Raw genomic sequence first — 20,185 nt, forward strand, 5'->3', positions numbered from 1 at the left:
AACAGGCAAAACCAGACAGGTTCAACTTGGGAAAGAAAAAAAAAAACTAATTTAATCTATAAAGAGAACTAGAAAAACATGGCCAGATCTTAATACCTTCTCCCCACCACGCCCTTCTTCCTAGGCCTGGATCACTTCACTCCTCCCTCCCCCGCAGTGGCACAGAGGGACAAGGATTGGGGTCAGTTCACCACACGGTGTTTCTGCCCCTTTTCTTCCTCTTTTCTTCCCCCACTTCAGGGTGGGGTCCCTCTCATGGGAGAGTCCTTCACAAACACCTCTGACATGAGTCCCTCTCACTAGATGCAGTCCCTCAGGAACAGATTGCTCCAGCCTGGGCTGTCCCTAGAGTCACAGCTGCTGCAGGAACAGTCACCTCCCCTGGCACAGGGTCCTCCAGGGCTGCAGATCCACATCTGCCCCTATCTGCAGTCCTGCACAGGCTGCTTCTTCACATCTGCCCACCTGTGACACTTCAGGGGCTACCAATATACATCGTGGTCCTTCAAGGACTGCTCCACCATGCTTCTTTAGGGACTACTCCACTGTATTCCTCCATGGGGCTGCACGGGCACAGCTGCCATCTCGCCACAGTCTGCAGGGAAACCTCTGCTCGCACCTTTCCTCCTCCTCCTTCACTTACCTTGATGTCTTTTCTGTGTCATTTCTCTCTCAATTCTCTACTCTACTCAGTGGGTCCTTTTCTTATATTTCTACAGTTTCCCTTTCCCTTTGCAGAGGCAAATCCAGCTTTCCAGGGGCAGGGCAGCAATTGGAACCTGGGGAGCCTCCAGCAGCTTCTCACAGAAGCCTCCCCTGCTCCAAAGCACCCCTGCACTAACCCAAGACAGATGCCCAAGGGTGACTGGTGCTGAATGGTCCTGATGCTATAGAGCATAACAGGCAGCCTTACAGCTACTGTTGAATTTTTAGTGGAGGATTTGGCTATCTTTCTCAGCTAAAAAACAGAAAAAGACTGTGGGGTTTGGTGCCTCACTCCTGTTAGCATGACATGGCCATACCTGTGGCACCTAAGGGAAGGTGGATGGGACCACATGCACTCAAGTTATGTGTGACAGTACAGTGTGTGTGTGCTACCTGTGGCATTTCAGGTTGACAGGTTGGTGATTTCCCTGAGGCTGTGGGTGTTCCTCACCAGAATCCAAAGAGGATGTCTGTGTTTACCTGGACCAGACACCCTTTGTAGCATGCAGATGTGAGGAGATGCAGGCAACAAACAGTCCTCAGAGAGGAGAGATGTGCTCAGCATCAGTGAGGTCCTGAGAAACATTGTTTTGCTGCCATAAAAGTCTTTGTAGAAGAACTCTGTCCATGAACAGCAGCACTGTTAGCAATCCTCTCTCCATCCGGGTTGATGTGATGTTTAACTTCACATCCTGGATTGTAGCACAGAGATGATCTATTTGGGGTCTCCCCAGGAAGGGGGATGAACATTTTGTACCCTGTTGTGGGGCTTTAGCTTTTAGCAGATTCTTTTCATGCACCAGAGGCACTTTGTCCCCCTGTACCCTGTTGTGGGGCTTTAGCACAGGACACGGATGGCTGTTCTTTCCTAGGAACTACACTGTGAACGAACTTCAGCTTTTTCCTGGTCTATTGCATTTTCCAGGCTATCCCAGTTCTAGTTTTCCTAAATAGTCTCCGACTCCGTGCTCCCTGTCTGTGCCTGTCTGTCCTCAGGCTGGTGGCTGAACCCGGGCGAGTCAGAACCGGGACCCGTAGCTCCTCCGGGATCGGGGAACGTTCTCTGGGATATTATGTGAGGGGTTTTAACGATCAGCAGATTTCCCTTCTTGGAGCTATGAGGAAAAATATCATTATTTAGTGTGAGGAGAGATGAGGAGAGCCGCACGGCAGAGCCTGGAGGTGCCGCCCCCGGAGCAGGGGGGGGAACATGCGGGAGCTCCGGGAGCGGCCGGGCCCGGGCAGACAGACACCGAGGACGTCGCCCGGTGCAGCGGGAGGCGTCACGGACAGGGTGGTGACGTCACCGCCCGGTGCCGGCGGGAGTGGGACCGTGACGTCACCGCGGGGCGGGGCGGCCCGGCCGCTCCGGTCAGACAATGGGAGGCGGCGGCCGCCGCGGGGCGGGGTCGCCGTCGGTCGGGGCTGTCATCCCGGTATGGTGGCGGTGGCGGCGGCGGCGGGGGGCCCCGGCGGGGGCTGAAAGGCGGCGGTAGGACGCCGCACCCCGCCGAGGCAGCCTGAAACCGAAGCGCCCGGCGGCGGGATTTGGGGCCGCCCGGGCGCCCCGGGGCCGGTACCGGCGCTACCGGTACCTGCGGGTGTGAGAGGGTGTCGGAGGCGGCGATGGGCCCCTGGTGACTCCTGGGGTAACGGGGGGGGGTGGCCTCCGCCGGACCCATCGCTCAGGACACGGTGCCGTCGCTGCCCGTCCGCTCCCGCCGTTCTTGCCGCGGGATCGTCCGCAGGGTCCAGCGGTCGGCGGGCGGGAGGGCGGGCGGCTCAGCTCCCCCCCTCCCCCCGCGCAGACGGACTCGCACATCTCCCGCATGCGGGACCGGCGGCCCCTCAGCCGGCCCCTGAGCGGAGCCTCCCGGCCCTCGGCTCCGGCTCCCGGGCTTTGTGTGCCGCGCCATGTCCCCGGCCGCCCGACACCGCCCGGCGCCTCCCGCTGCGGGCGGCAGGACTCGCCCCCTCCCCAAAGATGCCGGCGAGCGCTAAGCCCTGCGCGGCAGTGCGGGGGGGGCATGGCTGAGACCCCGCCGGGCTGCGGCAGGACCCAGGAGCTCCAGCTGGCTGCGAGAATGCGAGAGGCGACAGCCAGGTCTGTGGGGGAGCCCGCTCTGTCCGCCCCCGCTGTGTGGTCTGCACCGGATGCTGGCCGGAGCCTCCGCTGATGCCTTTATAGCCTCCCTCCCAGGTCAGTCCTCTGGTGCCAGATGTTGTCAGTTTATTTACTTGGAAGCAGATAGAGGCACTACAGAGGGGTCGGGGACCCCCACCCTTTGCAGGTGGATGTGCAGATGTGACAAAGTACTGCTTCCAGTAAGTATGAGAGGATGATGTTGTCGTGCAGTGTTTGTTTGGGTTTCAGTCTGCATGCTTCTGTGTTTTCCGTTCCTCCGTTGTACTTCCAGCATGAATGCTCCCCTTTTAAACTCCCTGTTCCTCCCCTATTTTCTTCCTGTACCCCCAGCTGTGGGACACAGTCACGTTTCCATCTACTCCCTCACTCATCCCCAGCCCTTCAAGGGCTATTTTCAGGTGCAGGCTCGGAGTTGTGGCAGCACTTTTAGTGTAGCATCACACATGCAGAAGGACAGGTAGCATCCTAACACCCCTATAGCAGTCTTGTATTCCCAGTTGGAATGGTGCAGGATGAGGTCAGTAGCCCAGACTTTCCTTGGGGGAGTTAGGGATGCTTGAAACACGATGCTGCTTCATGCCAGGTTACTAAAAATCTTGGTTTGCAGGGCACTCCATCAAAAAGAGGACTAGCAAGAGGGATTCAGAATGCTATGCAGGCCACTCCCAGTTTAGAGCTGGGGTAAACATGACTTCACTGGACTTTCTGAAAGCTTCCAGTGAAGGAGATCTTGGTCTCTTTTCCTTACATATTCTTATATTATGCTTTTGTAGCTTGTAACAGTCCCTATTTCTTTAACTTTACAGCAGATAGAGGCCATTTTATATCATTCTGTTCATCAGTTTGGTGATTTCTGGGTAAATACTTGATTTCTTGGGTTTGCACTTTTTACAAGAGAAAATTTAGGTCAGAGATTTCACTGTCTTTACAGTACCATAGCACAGATACAGCATGGTGCCTCATGAGGTGTTTTTTTCCTGTTTATAGCTCCTTTCCCATGTAACCCTTGGGGAAGGGAGTCTGTGTGAGCAGTGGGTAGCACTGTGCAGGTGAGCAGTAGCACAGCATGTCCTCCTAGGCTGTTGCTCTTTGTATACATCCAGAAAGCACCAATATCCTTCAGAGTGTTGGCACCTATAGGGAAACCCACTTCTGATCTGGGGTGCAGATAGTGACCTTAGACAGCCAACAGTTACTGTATGAATTACCAAATAGTACAAGAAGTGACATCATTAGCAGTCTGCCCTGCCTGTAAGATACATCAAGTCCCCATGGTATCTCTAAAGCCTTCCCTGCTTTGCTGAAGTAGCTTAAAAATCCTCTTGTCCCTAAGATCTGGGGAAGAGAAGCCTGAAAAACAAAGAGAGGCAGCAAGTGTTTTATTGCTGTTGGTATAGACACTGACATTTGGGTACAAATTCAGCCCAAGCCACCCCCCTTCTCCTCTTGTGATGGTATAGTGAAGAAAAGTAGGGAAATACACCATCTTTTGATGGAGCTCTGGCTTCTGGGGATGATGGAGAGGAACAGGGTAGTCCTAAATGGCATGGGAGTAGTAGTTGAAGTCCTACAGCATTGGGAAAACTATGGGGAAAGTGTTGCTGATAAGAAGTCTTGCCCTGGTAAGTGGATTAGTGGCTTAAAGTCACTCCCAGTGCCTGTACTTGCAGGTCTGGATTACTTCATTATTCCTGCCCATGCCTGGTAGTGTTTATTTCTTCTGTGAAAGCACAGACTCTCTTCAGCTGTCACTGAGGCTCAGTGTGTAAATACAGTGTTTTCCTCATCTTGTGCCTCAGCAGTTGTGGCATTTCTCACAAGTCAAAAGACCTGGAAGGGACCTTCCTCACCAGCACAAATGTGCATTTGTCTTAGAATACCAAATAACAATTTTAAGTGCTTTCATGTGCTGGCAGAGACCTTGACCTTTAATATCTTACTGCTAAGCAGAGCTTTTTGTAATACGCTATGAAGATGCAGTTTCATTTCAGAAAGAGGTGTTCCTGCACTGATAACACCTCAGAAATAAGTACCAATCCAGACCAAATTGGGATAAGCAAGGTGTCCAGGATTTTTACTGTATAGAAAAATCAAGCAAGGTTTTATAGGCAAGTGACATATTCTGCAAAACAGGAACAGAAGGGTGATACTTGGAGAAGTGGTGTGTCCTTAGACTGCTGCCATCCCCACACACAGCTGCACAGGATGAGAGAATATGGGATGTCTTCCTTGCTTTGCACACAAAATGTCTTTGTGCTGAATGTTTTGCTTTGTTTTGGTTTTTTTTTACAGTGCTCAGCTGTTGCACTTCTTAAATTCAGTCTGTGTGTTCATAGAGTGAAATTGTTGTAGTGCAGAAACTTCTGTGGAAGAAACTGCACGTGCTGGGCAGCCAGTGCCCTCCGAGTGGCTTCTTGCCTCCTGAGTATTTCATCACAATACTTGGGAACATGTGCAGGTCCAGACCTCATGCAGCACCATTAGTGCAGTGAAATCTGGTGAAATAATTATATTCTGGGCATCGATTGCCCCAGTGGAATGTGCAGGATATCATGGATCCTCATCCTTCTGGCCTTCCAGTCAGATACTCGTGTTGTTTAGATTGTGAGGTGTAGGGAAAAGAGCAATTTTCCAGATGAGAGTGTTTAAAAAGAGCAGTGGGGATGGATGTGGCTTACAGCTAAGAGCTGATGGTTTATTTTTCATCAGTGCAAAGCAGTGTTTCCTCTGTACTAGTTCTGGCAGCACTGCTGGACTGTGAGGGGTGTAGCAAGTTGCTTGCTTGCCTGGCAAAAAGGAGGAAGGAGGAGATCCTTCTGGATCTTCACTTGCCAGGAAAGCAGTGTGCAGAGATGAGAAAAGCAACTCTCTGTGCTATTTTCTCAAACTTGGCTTGCCAAGCAGAGGAGGTCTGGACCACACTGGTGTTTTAGGCACCATTCACACAGAGCATTATCTGAGGTTCTGTGTCTCCCAACGTTGGTTTAGTACATTTTGTAATAAAGCATGAACAGGAGGCAATGGTTTGAGCTGGTGCTCACCCATCAGGAACACTGCTTCAAAAAGAGAAATAATGCAATGCCTTTGGAAAAGATCTTCAGCTTAGAAGATGGGGAGGACCATTTAGAGGAGCAGTGGGGCAGGTGAAGCACTGTAACCATGCTCTGCAGTGCAGGCATTTCCCCTGGATTTGGTTCTGGTTTTCTGGACCATTTAGGGTGCAGACTCCACCCTTATCAAGGTCTTGTTTGTCTTCTCTCCTGCTGGTGGGACAACCCAGCTGAATGAGGGAGTGGCAGCATGTGTTCTGCTAGCTCTACAGCATCACTCCCACTTGGTGGACAATCCCAGACCTTTCTGGTAACAACCCTGCTGCCTCCTTGCATGGGAGAAATTTGCCCAATGTTTGCAGTGCTGTGCTTTAGGTGCCCTTTTAATATCAGGTATGGGCAGTCAGGAGCTGTTAGCAGGCTTCCCAGGGCAGGTGTTTTTGCAGCCTCAGATGGAGGCTTGAGTAGCATAAATGGCTCCATTCACATTCTTACTGAGGAAGTTCAGTATTGTTGGATGACACTAAGGGAAAAAATGGGGATGTGACTTTTGAAGTCTTGAGGGTTAAGATTTTCCATTTACTGTGCCTGCTGCAATGGCTCATAGAGTTGTTGGTACATGTCTGCTTTGAATTCATCAGTGAAGGGAGCTGAGCTAAGGAAACATCACTGGTTTAAACCAGTCCTGGCAAAAGAAACGTACCATGAAACTATATCCAGGTTCTCTTGGCATAACTGTGCAGGTGGACACACTGTGAAATGGTAAATCTGTGCTTAGGAGACTTGTACCAGAACAGTTTTGCATATCCAGAAATGTTTTGTTCTTAACTTGCTATCATTCCTAGAATCAGCAGTAGGCTCCCTCTGAATACATATTAAGAAGAAGCTTGTTCTGCACTCAGTGATGATTCATGTTCTATGAAAATGAGTGTGAGATTCATACCAATTTCTCAGTGCAGGTCAAAATTGGACCAAGCTGCTTTTTCCAGTCCCTCCCTGCTGGGACAGCCAAGCTCCTCTCTGGCTGCTGGCAATGTGGAGCAAGCCAGCCCTGACATGTTACTGGAACAACTGATTTTCTCAGGATGAGGGGACCCTGCAAGTAAATATCACCATAAATAGTTTCACTGCATTTCCTAACCAAACATGCATAGGTTTGTATCCACATGCATCTTCACTGCCTTTGCAAGACCTCTCCTTTTGCTGGGCTGCAGACATTTAGATTCCTTGGATAATACAGGAAAAAAGCTTATTTTGACAACTTGATTTATGTGGTTTTGAGCTCTTGTCTTCAGTGCCCTGTGTGATAGGTATTTATCATGAGATCCTCTGTTGAATATAAAGACAAGAATGTAGGAACTGTGTCCCTGTATCTAAGGAACTGTGTCCCTGCTGAGCAGGTGGCTCTGGACAGACCCTTGAAGTGAGCAAGACAGAAGAGTGTCACTAGAAAAATAAGAAATAAAGTTGTTCTGTAAGTTCTACTTTTATTTTCAACAACTCCTGTTACTGAGAGTGCAGAAGTTATAATGGTTCAATACAAACTGGCAAACTTGGACCTGGAACTTACAGAATATTGATTCCTAGGGGAGGTCACTTGAAGACTCACCCAATAATCTGTCATTTGTCCTGGCCTCCATGTGGAAGCAGAGGAGCCTTTTGTCTCATTGCTGAGTCCAGGGGGAACCTCAGGGGAAGGTGTCCATTCCTTTAGCTGTTCCACTGGGTTTAGGTGTTACTCTTGTGTTTTGTTAAGGATGTACCAACTCCTGCATCAGAGCTAGTTGCTGTCTTGCCTTTCCTGTTCTCACTCTCACCCTTCAGTTGTTTTGTTTTCATTTTCTTGTATTAGATAGACTACTGCAGCGTATGCACCTCAAGTGACTGCTTTGGAATGTGGTATACTGGATACCATGGAATTTAATAAGGAAACACAGAGAAATGATTTTGTTATTGTCAGTCAGTTGTGTCTTTATTCTAGCTGTTTGGGTAACAAGTTTAATCACTGGAAGATGGGCAGCATACAGATGCTCTCCATCCACCCCACTCACCTCATTTGCTGTCTGGAGTTTTCTAATCCAAGGGTGCACCCTGCTGCTGAGTAAATGTTACCAGTAAATGTTTCCTACGTGTGGAAAGGGCTCCCTTCACTCCTAAGGGTGCTTCTGAATATTTGTTTCTGCTTCTCATTGTACTAATACTGGAATATTTCTGACCTGCCTGCAGACTTAGCAGTAATTTACAACCTCCTGTGAAAACCCACGTTGCTTTTGTAAGATGCTGAAGCCTGTAGGTTTAATAGTGAGTTGACTTTATAATGTATGTCCTTCAGACACCTGTTAAGTCAAACAGACACCCTGGGCTACCTAAAATCAGGTAAACCTACTCTAAATACTTACCTGGAGAACTGTCTAGGTGTCTGAATAGGAATGCATGGGAGCACGAGATGCTGTTTCAAATTCTGTTTCCTAAGAAAAATTCCCTGCTTTTCTTCCTTTGTTTTAGTGCTCCAGTGTGGGGACAGTGATGGTGATAAACATCCCTTTAGCAACTTACCTGAGTAGGAGTACTTGTCATTAACCCTGTATCAGAAAAGGTGGTGGCTTCACTCATTAGAGATCACATAGTATGGAAAATTAACACAAGGACATTTCTGTTTCACAATGGCTTCAGGTTGGAAAAAAAAAAAGAAAAAGGGGGGGGGGGTGGAAATAGTAATCTGCACAGTGTACTTCTGCATCTCACTGAAATAATTTTATCCTGCTGTGTATGACTGTACAGAATAATTACCCTCTTTTGATTGCTAAATGGTGGGAGCAAATCCCCAGTACGTTGCAGCCCTGGGCTTCTTGTTCTGTGACACTGGCTCGAGCCACATTTCTTCTTCTTTCAAAAAGATGATATTTTGCTGATATGATGTCAGAGGCTCAGCTACAATACCCAGTGTTTGTTGCTACTCTTAGCTCTAATAAAACACAAGTCCTGGCCACCCAACAAGACAGAATGGCATGAAACATGCAGAGCAGAACATGGTGAGCGTGGCCTCTGTTCCTGGTGCCTGAGCAGCTCTTTCTGGCAGAGGATTTCAGTGCCAGGTCTCCCTGAATCTCTGCAGCCTACGTGCTCTGCCTGGCGATGGGGAAGGAGGAGAGGGCGGCACAGACTGCACTGCAGCACACTGCAGCACTCCTGGAACAAAGGCAAGCCAGGAAAACTCAACTGGAGTTGCTGCTGTGTGCTGGGCACAGCTCAGAGACAGAGCCCTGAGAGCACATCTGCCTGAGCAGTGTTTTTTTCATGTTAACAGTCAGTGGCTTTCACAGAGGCTTTGCAATTAAGCAGGACAGCTGACTTTTATTAATAAGGCATTAATGGTAAGGAATAGGGTGTCAGACTAAGTGAGAAAAGACTATAGTGAGCTCACCTCTGAAATGGGGGTAGGGAGAAGGTGCTGGCTGCACTCCTGGGCAGCCAGTGTGGGATGTGCTGCAGTGTAGGGCAGGACACTGCACAGCAGGACACACTGCACTGCAGGACAGACTGCACTGCAGGACACGCTGCACAGCAGGACACACTGCACTGCAGGACACGCTGCACAGCAGGACACACAGCACTTTGCAACAGGACAGACTGCACAGCAGGACAGACTGCACACCACAGCAGGGCACACTGCACTGCAGGACACACTGCACAGCAGGACAGACTGCACAGCACAGCAGGGCACACTGCACTGCAGGACACACTGCACAGCAGGGCACTTCGTGCTCCATTGCATGGCAGGACAGTGCCTTACAACCCATTGGAGCTGTTCAGAAGGGAGCAGAGAGCTCTTCTCTACTGCCAAACCACAGCAGCCTCCTAGGGAGAGGGGATGTTGTTAGCCAGTGGACCCGAGTGTCTTGTATCAGTGGTCTGCAAACGGGCTCCCGTGTAGCAGAAAGATCCAGATTTTTGTAATACCATCCAGTGAGAGTCATGCCTTGCAGAGTGTATTATTTGTACTTTTGTAGCCTTCCAGGGAGGATTCAGTCACTCAGAGAATTCTGTCTCTTTAAGCCCAATGAGAGCTTGTTCATTTTGATACACAGATTTTTACTGCTGTCACTGAGCTTTGTTCTTAGACTAATGGTGCTGTGCACCACTACATCATCACTGTGTGTGCATGAAAAGAAAATAGGATGAGGGTTGTATTTCCCCCACATTTTATTAAACACACTTAGTATGATAGCAAGATTCATTACATGTTCCCTATCTGCAAAATTATCCTGCCCAGCTTTACCTGAGCTGTGTGAAGCACAAGTCAGAAGGAGGGGTCACAAGTCAGAAGGAGCCCTCTGTGTTTGCAGCCACTCAAGCTGCCCCTAAACACAAAAAGATTGCTGAGTTCTCTCTACAGCATCAGGTTTAGCAATGCCCTGTTAACCTATTTAAATCTCCCTTCTCCACTACTGAGACATTAGCAGCTGTATCACACTGGCAGGTTGTAATGCAAGGAGAAGAAAATAACTAATAGAGCCTTTAGACTTCTGCAGGGACAAGAGGACTCGAGTTGTGCTGCTTTTCAGAATGATGTCATTGGATTATCTCTGCCCATACTCTGATTTCTGGTAGGTCTGTTCCTGGCACTTGGTTGGAGCTGTTTTCCAGGAAAGGGAGCCTGTCAGGGAAGGAGCAAATGCCTTTTTAAGGACTCATTTTTCTTAGCAAAGAAGGAAGCAGAGTAGTCTTTTTGCCTCCAAGTATCACTATTGCATGGTTTTAGGAGGCAACCCAAGCTGGATTCAGGACTCTTGTAAGCAGGGGGATTGTCTTTGAAATGCAGAGTAATTTGTCAGATCTTACCCTACTGAAATGCTGTCTGAATGGTTGTGTTTGCTTAGGGTTTACTTGTGTTTTGAAAGAAGCTGTATTACACTGGTCCTTTATTGTGTGGATACAGCTACAATCACATGGGATTATCAGACTTCTGCCTGTGTTTTTTGTATTTCTGTCTCTTTTCTTTAAAGAAGTTCTCTGGAATTGCAAAGGGATGCTGCAGGAACTTGAGAAACCAGGGTGTGCAGGGCAGGTGTCCCTGTGCATTGGGGAGCAAAGCAAATCTGCAGTGGGCTTCCAAAACCTGATCCTTCTTTTTCATGGAAATATCCTTATTCTGGCTTTCTCCCACCTAGATAACCAGTTCAGAATGTCAATATTGGAGAGACTTGAGCAGATGGAGAGGAGAATGGCTGAAATGACAGGCTCCCAGCAGCACAAACAAGGAGCAGGAGGTGGGAGCAATGGGAATGGGAGCGGAGGAACGCAGGTGCAGGTATGAATCCTGCTGTGCCCAGACACAGCAGCTTTGTGCTTTCTTTCCAGAGTTTGGTTTGGGGGCGGTGTTATAGTTTTTATTAAACAAGAAGTCTGGTTTGGGGGTGTCTGTAAACTGCAGTTGGCTTTCAGTCACGTTTGCCACTGTTTGAGTGCTTCTGGAAGTGAAAGGCTGCCTGGTCAGGGCAGGCTGCAGCTCCACTCACTGGTTAAACTGGGATGTGTGTGGTGTTTCAGTGCGTTTCTGGGACTGGGACGCTGGGCAGCTGCTTTGAGAGCCGCGTGGTGGTGGTGTGTGAGAAGATGATGAGTCGTGCTTGCTGGGCAAAGTCCAAACACTTGATCCATTCAAAGACTTTCCGAGGAATGACACTGCTCCACCTAGCTGCTGCCCAGGGCTATGCTACACTCATCCAGACCCTCATCAAATGGCGGTAAGACACAGCCCGTGTGGCTCTTGGGTGTCAGTACAAGCATGGCAGAAGCATAGATAAGCTCTGCTTGGTCCAGGTTTCTGGTTGTCGCTTGCAAACAGCCAAGTCCCTGAAGTTCCTGTCCCTTGGTCCGACAGGATCTGTCTCTTGAGAGGATGAGTCCAATCACTGGATGTATCATGATCTTAAGGTCTCTGGTGGGGTCACTGTCTGTAGTTAATCTGTGTGTCACATATGCATGGCCATGTCTTGGTCGTGTGGTGCACTGGGTGAAGCTATGGATTTGTTCTGTTCATCATTTGTTCTGTTGTTCCCTCTGCAGCACCAAACATGCAGACAGCATTGATCTGGAGCTGGAAGTTGACCCTTTGAATGTGGATCATTTCTCTTGCACTCCTCTGGTAAGAGCAAAGTCTGTCTTGTGAGGGAGTCTGAGGACCCTCTGGAGTTCTTCCTGATGTGTTATTTTCCTAATGTGTTTTCTGCTCTGAAGAGTAAATGTGTCTTGTTGTGCAAATGGTAAAGACCCAGCACTGTCAGCATCCTGGCATTTTGTTAGGGAGATCACAGTGAGAAAAACTTTTCATTGAATAACATGAGGAAAGGGGACAGACAGGTTTTACTCAAAATCTAGTCTCCACTGTCATCCTGGTGAAAGGGTTTTACTTGCCTTCTTTCAGGTTGTTCTCTTTGATTCACTGGCTGTAGAGGTCATAAAGTAATTACAATGTCTTGGTCATAGGAATCATGAAATCAAAAAAAAAGCCAGAGTGCCAGTTTGCAGCTGCAGAGTGTTGATTTTATTATTCTCAACCTTTAGACCTGTCTGGGTTTTTCTGATTTCAGAGATTCCTTTGCATGTGAGACTGTCTCTGCAGTAATTCCAATGTCAAAAAAAAAACCCAAATCAAACCAAAAAACCCCAAACAAAACAAAACTAACAGAAACCAGACCAAACAAAAACCAAACCAAACAAACCACAACAAACAAACCACAACACCTTACAACTTAATAAGACCTGCAACTGTCAGCTTTTTGGTAGTTGAATGTTTCTCTGTCATAGGAGACTTCTAATCCTTTGTAATGTCCCTTTGGGGGACAAGACATCAATAAAGGCTTCTTGCTGGGGTTCAAGCATGTTATGTTTTACTTATCAGAGTAATTTTTCTGTGTGCTGGGGACCAGGTTCCACTGCATTAGCAGTGAAGGGAAGGTGAAGGCAGGTTGCCCAGTGGGTCAGTTGTCTTTTCTTTTTCAGATGTGGGCCTGTGCCCTGGGCCACATGGATGCAGCCCTTGTGCTGTACAAGTGGGACCGCCGAGCCATCTCTATCCCTGACTCCCTTGGGAGGTTGCCACTGGCCATTGCCAGGTCCCGGGGCCACGTGAAGTTGGCAGAGTGCTTGGAGCAGCTGCAGAGAGATGAGCAAACTCAGCTTGGGCAAAACCCCAGGATTCAGTGCCCCTCGAGCACAGACTCCAACACAGAGAACTGGGTGTCCCAGTGGCACAGTGAGCTTATTGCCTCTCAGGAGCCTCAGAAGGGAGTCACTGTGATTTCCAGTACAAACACAGGTAAAACAACCCTGAGGGCACACCCTGGTTTGCTGCTCTATGACATGTCAAAACCTAGAGGCTAGGAGCTCACCTGGGTGGCAGATGCTGCCTTTAGCCCTGCTCTTGAGGCTTAATTCTTTATTTGTGGGCTCCTTGTCATATGCTCTCTCCGTTTGCTTAAGGATGGGTAAGAGGAGTGAATTCTTGCTTTATAAAGATGTGTATCTTACCAGTGGTTGAGTTGGTACCCTCCCTGGGTGATAGTTGCTCCCTTTGCACGTTCTGCCAGGTGTTTTAGACCACAGTGCAAACTTCTGTCTGCAGCTCTGCAGCAGAAGCTCTTGTTCTACAGCAGTCATGGGTTGCATGCTTTTTGTTTTGACCATTGATCTTTTTGTTTGCAGAGCTGAGACGACCAAGATCAGAACCTTCCAGTTACTACAGTAGTGAGACTCAGAAAGATTACCCTGCACCCAAAAAACATAAGCTGAGCCCTGAGTATTTCCAAGCCCGGCAAGAGAAGCTGCTTTCCACTGCTCTGAGCCTGGAACAGCCGAGCCTCAGGAAGCAGAACTCCAGCTCCAAGCAATCCACCACTGAGACAATCATCCCAAGCGAAGGGATAAGGGACTTTGGCCGGGAGCTCTCTCAGCACATCCCAGAAGTTACTGGGTACCGGGGCTCTGGCAGCCAAGCAGGCATCAAATGGAACCCAAAAGAGGTTTATATCGGGGTCTCTGCAGCGCAGGTGGCGGGGAGCCCCAAGAGGGCACCCCTGGGCAAGGACACTGCAGCCCATCGGCTCCGCCAGCGAGAGCAGATGAATGTGCTGATGATGGCTGACAGGGAGATGGTGGATGGAGAGCTCTTGTGCTATAGGGACAATGCAGGGGATGAGGACTGCTTACACCACATGGATGACTTGCAGGTAAACATACCTGTAGCACCAATGTCAGCAGTCTCAGAGCAAACGGTGGCTTCGCAGAGGAGCCTCACTCTGAGAACCTTCTGTGGAGGCTTTTGGAGGCTCTGAATTGTGCTTTGTGAAAGGAGGTGGTTGTGTGGTTGGTGTATTCTTTCTTCCAGTCTCAACCCAGACACAAAAGGCTGATGATTAGCACTTAGGATCACTGACTGGCATATGCTTCAGCAGTGCACTCAATGCACAAAAGTGTTTGCAGTTTTTGCAAGGAAGACAGAAAAAGCAGAGTCTCCTGGTCACATCAGTAAATGAGAGTAAGGTGGCCCTCTAGTCCTTTGGGAGCTGGGAAGCAGTTCTTAATGAAGATAGAGTGACAAAGAGAGGCAGTGTTGTGGTTGCAGGCCAAGCAGCTGCGCTTTAAAGGGCAAGGACATAATGGTGGAAAAGGGGAGAGACTGGGTTGAGGGAAGAAAAAAATTCACAAGGTATGGAATAGAGGAAGTAAAAACACAATAGAAGCAGAACAGGCAGATGAGAAGTAGTCATGGGGGAAATGATACTGCGTTTAGTCATCTGAGCAAAAAGAGTAATGGAAGCACTGTTTTGCACCTCTAAATATTCTCATCTTGCTGGTATAACATGGATGAAGCAGATCTTGGCAAAACAAGAAGTGTTTTCTGTTCTCAGTATTAAAAATTCCTGTGAACCTTAGTGGGGGAGGAATATGATTCAGAAAGATTCCTGACAAAGCTGTGGTCCCAAGGGTTTTAGCTTCTCTTGATGTACCTTTATAGTCTTGACATGCTCTGCTGCACATCTCTGTGAAACAGTGGTGACATCATTTTTCCTTTGGAAACAAGATAGTAGTGACAGCTGACACTGTGTACAACAAATGTCCAGTGACATAAACCTTTTTCTAGATCTGTTAGGCTCCCCATACAGTCAATGAGAAAGAGATCCGGGGAATATGAAACCCTGACATGCTTTGTCAGAAGAGACAGAAAAGCAAATGAGCTTTGATTAATGACTTTCTCTCCAATGCTGGGACAAACTCCATCTACCATAAGTCTGGGGAAAACGGGGCCATCTGGGATGTAACCTTCAAGCACGAAGGTTACTGCTACCAGGCAGCCAAAGTTTGCTCTCCTCTCCTTCCCAGGTGAACATGATGACACTTGCAGAGCACATTATTGAAGCTACGCCTGACAGGATCAAGCGGGAGAATTTTGTGCCAATGGAGTCATCTCTGGTGGAGAGAACAGAGAGTGCTGCCATGAGCACCACCATGAGCTGGCTGGCCAGTTACCTTGCTGATGTCGATCATCTGCCCAGTGCTGCACAGATAAGGTCAGTGGGAGCTGGGGAGTTGCTCTAGGGTTTTGAGGGGTCTGAATTCTGGGCAGCATGCACCCATTCCTTAGCCTGCAGATGTTCTTTCTCACTGGGGCTCAAAGCTGGTGTTCCAAACCCAGCAATGCACTCGTGGTTAAATGTATTGTGGCCACAAACTCATGGAAGGATGGGTGTGAGTGCAGCAGGAGGAGTGTGTCCAGTTCTGGGCCCCTCAGCTCAGGAAGAAGATTGAGGTGCTGGAGCAGGTCCAGAGAAGAGCAAGGAGGCTGTGAAGGGATCCAGCAGAATTCCTGTGAGGAAGGGCTGAGGGAGCTGGGGGTGTTGAGGCTGGAGAAGAGGAGGCTCAGGGGAGACCTCATCACTCTCTCCAACTCCCTGAAAGGAGGTTGGAGCCAGGGGGGGGGTCGGGCTCTGCTCCCGGGCAGATATCAGCAAGACAAGAGGGCAGGGTCTCAAGTTGTGCCAGGGATCCCAGAGGTCCTTTCCAACTCGGATGATTCTGTGATTCTGTGCAAGTGGCCACAAGATCCGGCTTGTGACTTCTTTTTCAGTGCCAAATCTGAACAGTGCAGTCCAGGCAGGCTCAGGAGCATGAGGTGTTGGTTGGAAGCAGAGAGAGGAGTTTCTGCCTTGAACAGAGAAATGTTGTTGTTCTTACCTGTGATGCTAGCTCAGCTCAGCTGCTTTGTGAGCCATTAATTCCTACTGTCATTGGTATTTCAGAAGTCTGTATAGTGAACCCCTGACCCCTTCTTCGAACACCAGCTTGAGCCCTGCAGGCTCACCAATCAGTGAAATAGCTTTTGAGAAACCCAGCCTTCCCTCAGCAGCAGACTGGTCTGAATTTCTGAGTGCGTCCACCAGCGAGAAGGTAGAAAATGAGTTTGCACAGTTAACTCTGTCTGATCATGAGCAGAGAGAACTCTATGAAGCTGCCAAACTCGTCCAGACAGTGTTCAGGAAATACAAGGTACGTGGCCAAAATGTCTTCTTTTTTAGAAGTGAGAGAATTTTAATTTGTTACAAAAGGAATGTATGGGCAATACGCACTTCTGGGACAAAAATACAGATTCTGTCATAATTTTTCAATGCTTGTAGCATTTGCTTATTGATGTTTACCCAGCAACTACTCAGCTGGAGAGATATTTGAATTCCATGCCCTGTCTTCTATGCCAGAACGCAGCTCTCAAAGCATATTCTTAAAATACATCTCAGAGATTCCTCTTTAGTTGCCTGTTTGTCAGTCTCAATTTTGAGGATTGGTCCCTTCCATGAACTGACAGCACAGATATCTCCAGGGAATGCCTAGACCAGAATGAGACAGCACTGCTAGAAGAGATTGGGTGCTGTGAGCCACTTAACATCATCTGTCCTCTTTTTTTGGTGCTCTCTGACTACTTCCTGCTCCTTTCCTTCTCCCCTTAGGGTCGTCCTCTCCGGGAACAGCAAGAGGTGGCTGCTGCGGTTATTCAGCGTTGCTACCGAAAATACAAGCAGGTAATTGAGGAAGGGGAATTATAGAAAATGTGTAAGTGCCATCAACCCAGCCCTTCGTAATGGAAATTATCTCTGTGTGCCTCTTGTATGCTTTTCAGCATGCAGTAGTGAAATACCCTGCTCAGAGAAAACTGAAAAGGGAAGAAAATTCATGTCCTGAATTTTAAGTTTGGAGGTAGTCCATGAAAGGGTTTTGTTTGTGATGCTAACCTGCATTTTTGGTGCCAGATAGAGGGCAGTGATGTATTCCATATTGGCCTTTATGCATGCTATAGCCTGGTGAGACTAATCTTTGACTAGTTGCTTGCCAAATTTCATTGTGAAATTGAAGTTGGTTTTGCCTTTGATAAAGGCGAAGATGAAAAATACCTTGTTTTATTTTGCACATACTAAACTTTGAAACTATGGGAAGTCACATGTTTTAACTCAATGCAAGTTGTTCCAGGACTGAGACTGTTCTCCAGACTCTAATTGGAGACCTGCTTTTAGGCTGAGTTCTCAAACCCAGAAAAAGAAGTCAACCTTTCTTTCTCCTTTTTGGTTCTTGGGTTTTGGCTTTTTGTTTTAAGTTTTTTTGTTGTGGGGTTTTGGTTTTTTTTCTGGGGGCTGTCACTTGTGGCCCCCTTTTCACTGTGCCCTGCTAGACTCAGTGCTGTGGCAGCATGTTACCTGAAGTGAAGGGCAAGATGCCTGTGCTCTTTTACAGTTTTCAAAAATATTTATGTGCAAAGCATTTCTAGTGTTAGGTGACTGCATCAGGATTCACTTCCAAATTGTCTCATGGCTGTCATTCTGGAGTGATGCTTCCTCCAACAGGGAAGCTTAATTCCTTTCAAAAACTGCTGTGTCTTGGATCCTGGAATCACTTCTTTTTGAAAGAAGATGGTTTGGGTTTTTCTATTCTTTCATTCTTTATTTGCAGAACTAACATTAACTATGTATTTTCTGTTTCTTCCTAAGCTTACTTGGATAGCCTTGAAGGTAATACAATACAAACACTATTTTGGAAACAATTCCCCACGGGTCACTAACTTTCACATTCAGTATAAATCAGGAGAACCTGGCATTTGGATAAATGTTTTATTATTATTATCCACTAGTAAATACCTGCAATTGAGAATTCAGTGGCAAACCTTGTGGGAGATCTGTAGGGGCTGCTGTGCCACATGTACCAACATAATAGTACAACTAGAAAGGGGAAGTCTCCTCCTTCTACAGGTACTGATGTGAGCAGTGATGGGCTGAGCTGTGAGAAAGGTTTTGGAGCCAGTTTGAGGCAGATGAGCTTTCCTTTGTTGCTGATGATTATCCACCACTTGGTGATCTTTGCTTTGGCACATGGGAAGGGAGCACAAGGGAACATTTATCCCATCCATGCAGCCATTGTCCTCCCTCTCTTCCCAGCTGGAGGGAAAAAGAGGAGCAGCTCAGCAGCAAAATGGGTCTTGAGATGAATGGAAATATGTTGTGGTCTGGTCTATCCAGTGACTGCTTTCTCTTTCACACACTTTATTCCTCTGTTATGTTACTGTACTGTTGAGATCAGCACAGGCTCCTGACTAGATTTGAACAGTCATAGCTGACATCACCATTTCGTGTTTGAACCCTTCTTTCAGGGGTTTGTAACTCAGCCACAGAAGTCCCATCTGGGCTAAAAGTTGAAAGGAAAACCATGACCAGCCTGTGAGTGGACTGACTTGAATCAGCTGATTAAAGGCACAATGTGATCCATTTAATTAACAATTTTTAAAAGGAAAACAAAAAACCAAAACAAACAACAACCAAAAAAGCACAAAAAAAAAAAAAAAAAAAAAACAAACCAAAAAACAAAAGCAAACAAACAAAAAGGAAGTTATTTATGGCAAAATATAACTGCACCTAATGACTGCTTCAATTCCAAAAAGTGAAATTTGGTAAATGGTGGTCTGTGATGATACTGGAGGGTTTTATGCTTTGGGGTGATGGTGAGGGTGGTGTTGTGTGTTTGCTTTTTAGGTTTTGTTCCCAGTAGACTAGAAAACTATTGATGTATGTGAGGGCATTAGCCCATGTGGAGCATTGGCTGCTATTTCTGTGTCTCATCTGTCTGATAAATTGGCAGAAATCATAGCTGATTAAATATTCAGGAACAACAGACACCTAAGTTTTGAAAGAGTTAAAACTTGAAAAATAAGATCAGTGAAGACTGAAAACCTCTGTTGTAGTGTTAGCTCAGAGGTCTGAGTGCAAATTCTATATATTATTCTACATCTCTGTCTTTAAAAAGACTTCTAAATATATGCAGGAATGTCTATATTTTCAGTAAAGCAGCCATTCTGCTTGTGTGCTTTAGAAAGAAAAGGATGTAGAATAAAGATGTCCATTTTAATAGTTTGTGCTTGTCTTATTTGGGATCATGGGGCCAGAAATAATGCAGTGCTAGAGGAAATTTTGCATGTGTGTGACTGCTCGTGCAAACTTATAAGTTCAGTGGATTCTTGTTACATTTAATGAGATTTAGTTTTGCTTATGCTTAGGCTTAATACTAGCTTAATTGCTGTGGGTTTTGGTTATTGCTTGGTTTTGGTTCTGTGGGGTTTTTTTAAGTTAGAATCATATCTTATTCTACTTGAAATGCTTGGATTTAAGTGGGTATAAGAGCAATCAGAACTTTTGTAGTATTGTACCATGCCATAGAAACAAGAATTGAGCTGTTTAAAAGTGGAATACACTTGTGAAGAGCAACATTGGTTCCATAAGTAATTTGTTTAAGATATTTTTAAAAGAAGACACACAAAAAATGTAGTTTTACTTTAATTAATTTGTTAGCATTATGAAATAGTCAGTCATGCTGCTTTATCTACAGTCACTTAGCTGGGCTCAGCATACTTTGCTGCTGTTATACTAAGTCTGTACAAACAATTGCTGCATAGAAATGAGCACCCTGTGCTTTGTAATGAGATTTTTATGTGCAAGGGAAACAAACAGTTTACTCCAAGTGTAGTCAGTGGTTTATCCCTGGTGCAGAGCCACTGCAGTGCAAGTACACAGCAGTGTAAACCTCTGTTTCCATCTGACTTGGTTACTCTGAAGTTGCTCACTAGAACAGTACAGCTGGTTATGATCATTAGCAGGTACATGCAGAGCCTTTGCTAACGAAGTATTAAGTAAAACCAAAAGGTGAGAAAACCTTTAATGGTGCAGGCTGGGTTCTACACCTAACCTTACAG

The 20,185-nt window shown here is 47.1% G+C and overlaps 1 protein-coding gene across 1 annotated transcript in view; it reads left to right on the forward strand.

Moving 5' to 3' along the window:
* Positions 1-20,185, forward strand: part of CAMTA1 (calmodulin binding transcription activator 1) — a 249,262-nt gene that overhangs the window by 212,472 nt on the left and 16,605 nt on the right. Inside the window, exons 12-19 of the mRNA XM_030463641.1 lie at positions 11,073-11,212; positions 11,452-11,648; positions 11,971-12,049; positions 12,907-13,222; positions 13,609-14,132; positions 15,286-15,473; positions 16,203-16,449; positions 16,905-16,976. Coding sequence (XP_030319501.1) covers positions 11,073-11,212; positions 11,452-11,648; positions 11,971-12,049; positions 12,907-13,222; positions 13,609-14,132; positions 15,286-15,473; positions 16,203-16,449; positions 16,905-16,976 — 1,763 coding nt within the window. The remainder of the gene's footprint in view (positions 1-11,072; positions 11,213-11,451; positions 11,649-11,970; positions 12,050-12,906; positions 13,223-13,608; positions 14,133-15,285; positions 15,474-16,202; positions 16,450-16,904; positions 16,977-20,185) is intronic.

The sequence above is a fragment of the Calypte anna genome, chromosome 21 (genome assembly GCF_003957555.1).
Source record: "Calypte anna isolate BGI_N300 chromosome 21, bCalAnn1_v1.p, whole genome shotgun sequence".
Classification (NCBI taxonomy): Eukaryota; Metazoa; Chordata; class Aves; order Apodiformes; family Trochilidae; genus Calypte; species Calypte anna.